Below are 4,878 nucleotides of genomic sequence, written 5' to 3' on the forward strand. Positions count from 1 at the left end.
TCCCCCCCCCCCCCCCGCTTCCCTCCGTCCTTCCCTTCTACCACAACAGACCAGCTGGAGGTAGCTCTTCAAGCTGCAGGGCTGTGTATCGGAAATCGGATCGGTATCAGCCCCTAAAATCTCACCCCTATCATTTTCCGAAAGTGGTGACTTAGCACATACATGTTTCATGCCCTTCCGGTGATTCAGTAAGTCACTGTCAATAGCTTATTTTGGCTCAGCATCTAATTCTCTAGGTCTTTATACTTTTCCATATTCTGCATTGTATATGAAAGATGGTAATTTTAAATACTTCAGTAGGCCAAACAACTCAACACAGGACTAGGGGTACCAAACACTTCCTATGATGTGGTAAACAGTGCCTGCTAAAAATACTTAATAACATTTCTGTGCTGTTAATCAGTTTTCTGTTTGGTACCTTGTTTTTTTTAAACAATATTGTATGCATCTTGACATCTAGGAATGCAGCGTTCAAGAAAAGATCAACTTTGAAATCGGCATGCGAGAAGGAATCTGTAAACTGCTTACAGTGAGCACTCAAAAAAATCAAATTTGGCAAGCAGTTAAAAACCTGATGGTTTGCAATGCTCGTATACTTGTCTACAGGACAGAGCTCCAGAAACAAAAAGAGCCAATCACATGTGCAACTGAAGGATGGTTAGTAGTTGGGAGTTTTCTATTACAAACTGAGACTCTTGATATTCATCCATTCAAAAAGGTCTGTGGTGGAAATTTTTGCTGCTCAGGAGCATGTATATATTTTTTTATAATATAACTTCTGTATTGGTATCAGCAGAACTAAACCACTGTAATTATAAATCTGTTTTGTTCACATTTAATGTCATTATGGTTCAGTGCTTAACTGTTATAGGATTGGACAAATGTAACAGTAGTCACAAGTAACAACAGAATAACAAAGGATTCTGAGATATAGCTGTGCATACCCTGACAGATTGTATGTTTGTGGTTTTATTGTTGTTTTTTTGTTTTTTTTCAAAAAGGTAAATTGGTACTGTTACATTACAATTTATCCTCAGATAATTAGATCCAAATAAAATCCCCAAACTTTATCACTGCATTAATTCTCCAGTCCAAATCTTCACTTTATAATTTCATTTAAAACTATCTTTTATTCTGTCAGAAATGAAAATTCAGATAATTTGGTTTTCAACTAGATGGTATTATGGATTTATGTATTAGCATTTAGCACATGAGTGTTGGTAGCCCCCATGGGAATGTTGTGTTGATTACAGTGAATATGCCCAGAGTTGTCAGAGTGTATCTGGATGAACAACGCATGGAAAACCTTGTAAGAATACTTCTCACAAGTAAGGATGCCCTTATTTTTTAGTTTTCAGTATTTTCCTCTAAATTTACTTTAATGGTAGAAACACAGTGGTTAATTGGTACCCTCTGCTGGCCACTTTAGTCAACTACATCAAAGTAATCAAAGTATACAACTCCATTAATGTGATGAAAAATCAGCTTTGTTGAAAACATCCCCCAATTTTAACTCCTGAGGGAGCTAAAGCATAAAAAGCTTATTTGCATAATGTTTCTCTGCAGAGTGGAATAGAACTTGTATGCAGTATTGAGAAGAGTGGTACAGAGTTACTATTTCTCTCAGATTATTGTTTTAATGAAGTATTCTGTAGCAGCTTGGTGCAGAAACTCTTCAAGTATGTGCTTAGCTCTAATGAATTGTATCTATAGCAACAAACTTCTGTTAACACTCCACATATAGAACTGTTGTTGTTTTTTACTGGGGGGGTGTGGCGGCGAGACGCCCCCACAGGCTCGTGAAAGGGAGAAGGTAGTCCCTGTGGGACCCAAACCCCACGAACAGCCCCCCGCCACAGGGCAAACTTACCTCCCCCGGGCAGCTGGAGCTGCAGCAGGAACTGCGGCCGTGGCTGCACGAGCCGGCATTACGCCAGCTGTTTAATCAGCTGTTTCCCAGGTGAGGAACAACTAAGCCAATCGCAATGACCGTTCCGGCCACCGCCAGAAGATTTAAAAGCCCCACCGGCACCCGGGGGGCGAAGCAGGTGGAGAGAGAGCAGGTGGAGAGGGAGCACGCTGGCGGAGAACACGCCACACATGCTGAGACTCCCGCTACAGAGAGCAGCAGTGCAGCCAGTGCAATGCCGACAGGTGGAGTGTGGGGGGCGTTGGAGCCCTTTGTAGGAGGTTGGGGGAAAGGAGGCAACTTAACACCCCTCTTCTCCCCAGGGGTTTATTTCTTTTGAGAAAAAAAAAGAAGAGTCATAAGAGCAAAGAGCCCTACTCAGAGGCACTGGAGTAGGCACCAGCTTACGCACATATAGCTGGCCAGTCTCTAGGGAGGGAAGGCTACTTGTCGAGACAGAAGGGGCAGCCGGACAAGTACCAACACAGCCCACCTGGATGTGGGACCCCCCTTGAGGCAAGCTGTGGTCGAACCAGCACGACCTAGGCACCATTGCTGGTCCCCATCCGGTTGGCGAGTGGATGGGGTGTAGGGGAGGCGGAGTCCTGTGGAACATCACACCCGAATCGTGAGTACTGCCGTATCTGGGGATCCCCATGAAGAAGATCTCCACTGAACCCTCTCTTTATATAATAACATCAAGTCGTGGCAGGTGAGTTGAGGGGAGGAGCTCCACACCCGGCGGGTAGTACATCACTCAGGGAACCCCTCTTAAGGCACCTTACATCACCATGGTGCATTGGCCAGGAATTTTTCGGCATTAGCGGGACAGAGATCCCAACCCAGGCATCAGCCGAGATGCAGCCAACAGCGATAGCCCACACGGAGCTACTTACACAGGCTACTCAGGCTATAGGGCAAATGCTGGAGGTGCAACAGTTGCAAGGAGCCCACCAGCAAGAGTGGATGCTCCGTAATGCTGCCCTATTCAAGGTGCCCTGAATGACACAGGAAGATGATCCCGAAGCTTACATAGAAGTATTTGAGAGGGCTGCTATCTAGACGGGACTGGACCGCAGTCAGTGGGGACACCAGCTAGGGACTTTAGTGATAGATCAGGCTCAAGCCACCTGTCGAGGGAGGATGCCTGAGATTATGAGGCTGTCAAGGCAGTGATCCTCTATAGGCTGGAAATTTCCCTGGAAAGTTACAGACAGGCATTTCGAGCACAGAAGGCAAAAGAAGCTAAGCGACCCCGGGGCTTGTTACAGTCTCTTCGGGATTCACTTAACAAATGGTTACCGGCTGGCCAGTTCATCCGGGAGGGGGTGATGAACCAGATCTTATTAAAGCAGTTCCTCTGGGACCTGGAAGAAGACACCCAGAGGTGGGTACGGAGACACCAACCTTGGACCAGCAAGGAGGCCCTCCGCCTAGCTAAGGCCTTCGTAAACTCAGAAAATGAGAGAAGGTACAGGTGAGGCACACGTGCCCCAAAGGAGAGCCCAGTGAGTGAAGGGGAAAGACGGATGGGTCCACAAAGAGGGGCATCGAGAAATGTTGTGTGCTATCAGTGTGGACGAACGGGGTACATCTCCCGGGAATGCGGTCTGGGCCTGAGCGAGCTGGGCCGCAGGCCAGCTGTATATACGCTGCCCCGTGAGAAGGGCAAAGGGACAGAGAGGGGAGAGCCTATGGATTGTAGTTTTGGGCTCATCGCACAGGAAGGAGGATGAAGCCACCCCGTGGTGACTGCTTCGATCAGGGGCGAGGCAGTCAGAGCAGCCCTGGATACGGGGTGTTCCCAGTCCCTGCTCTGCACAGCTCTGGCCCCGCGGACAGGGAGGAAAGAGGCCGGACCCATGACGATGACATGCATACTGGGCTGTGTGGAAGGAATCAAGCTTTGCGTTGTGGTTGAATCAGAACTGACAGAGCCAGCTTTTCTTTATTGAGGGCTATAGTGTGATCACAGGGAGAATTCCACACAGCAAGGGAATCACTCACTTGTCTGTTCAAAGGAATCCACCCCCTCCCTCAGTTTCTAAGCATTTTTTATACTTAAGACAGATAAAGAGAAAAAAATATGACCTTGAAGAAACTAAAACAAACTTACTTAATTGGACATCTGTGCCCAAAGTAATAATGCAGGAATTTTTTTTTTAATCCCAAAACATATAACTGAAATAAGCAGTTTAGCACTTCTGGTCTCTGTCTGTTTTTTTCTAGTCAGAGAGGCCAAAACCTGACTAAATTCACTTTAACATTCCCTAATTTTTTTTTTCAACAAGTTAAATATTTATAGCCATTAGCCTTTCAACTTCTAGTTTTTCTTTTTCTTTGCTTTCTGCTATTTCAACATACAAATTATATACTTCGTTTCTGGTTGATGGGCTATTCCTCATTTGCTTAACAGCACAGTTTAAGCAACATTGAATTATCATAAACACCAGGCATACTCTAATAAAAGCAACAAACAATATCAACAAACTATGAATGACAGTAGAGCCTAAAGAACTGAAAATAGAGTTAAACAAGAACTCAAATTCCAACTGTCTGACTCATGCAATTTAGCTGCTTCTTTTCGAATATGTTTACTTAAATCCTGGATTTCTTCTGAATTATCAGGAATATAAGTACAACATTCTTTACCTATTAAAGCACCGACTCCTCCTTTGCTAGCTAGTATATAATCTAAAGCAAGTAGGTTTTGCAATGCCATTTGCCTTATTTCTTCCATTTCTGTATTTATTTTATCAAAACTATCAGCAGTAGCATTAGCAATTTTTTTCTAGAGATGCTGCAACCTTCTTTATCTTGAACATAGCTAAGCCTGCACCATAGCTGGGGAACATTATACCCCAAAACCCTTGATTTTCTGTATTTTCATGAACATTGTGAATTCTTCCTTTAGGTAGGTGAGATTTAATAGTAAAGGCAGGATACACTGCGGAGACATAGCACATTCC

General features: G+C 44.5%; 1 protein-coding gene across 1 annotated transcript in view; it reads left to right on the forward strand.

The window, feature by feature from the left end:
- The window catches only part of RTKN2 (rhotekin 2), a 72,843-nt gene that overhangs the window by 3,504 nt on the left and 64,461 nt on the right, over nucleotides 1-4,878 (forward strand). The window contains 2 exon segments of the mRNA XM_019507741.1: nucleotides 461-772; nucleotides 1,567-1,679. Of these exon segments, the coding sequence (XP_019363286.1) occupies nucleotides 461-772; nucleotides 1,567-1,679 (425 nt within the window).

Source organism: Gavialis gangeticus, unplaced genomic scaffold (genome assembly GCF_001723915.1).
Source record: "Gavialis gangeticus isolate Ggan-Ray unplaced genomic scaffold, GavGan_comp1, whole genome shotgun sequence".
NCBI lineage: Eukaryota > Metazoa > Chordata > Crocodylia > Gavialidae > Gavialis > Gavialis gangeticus.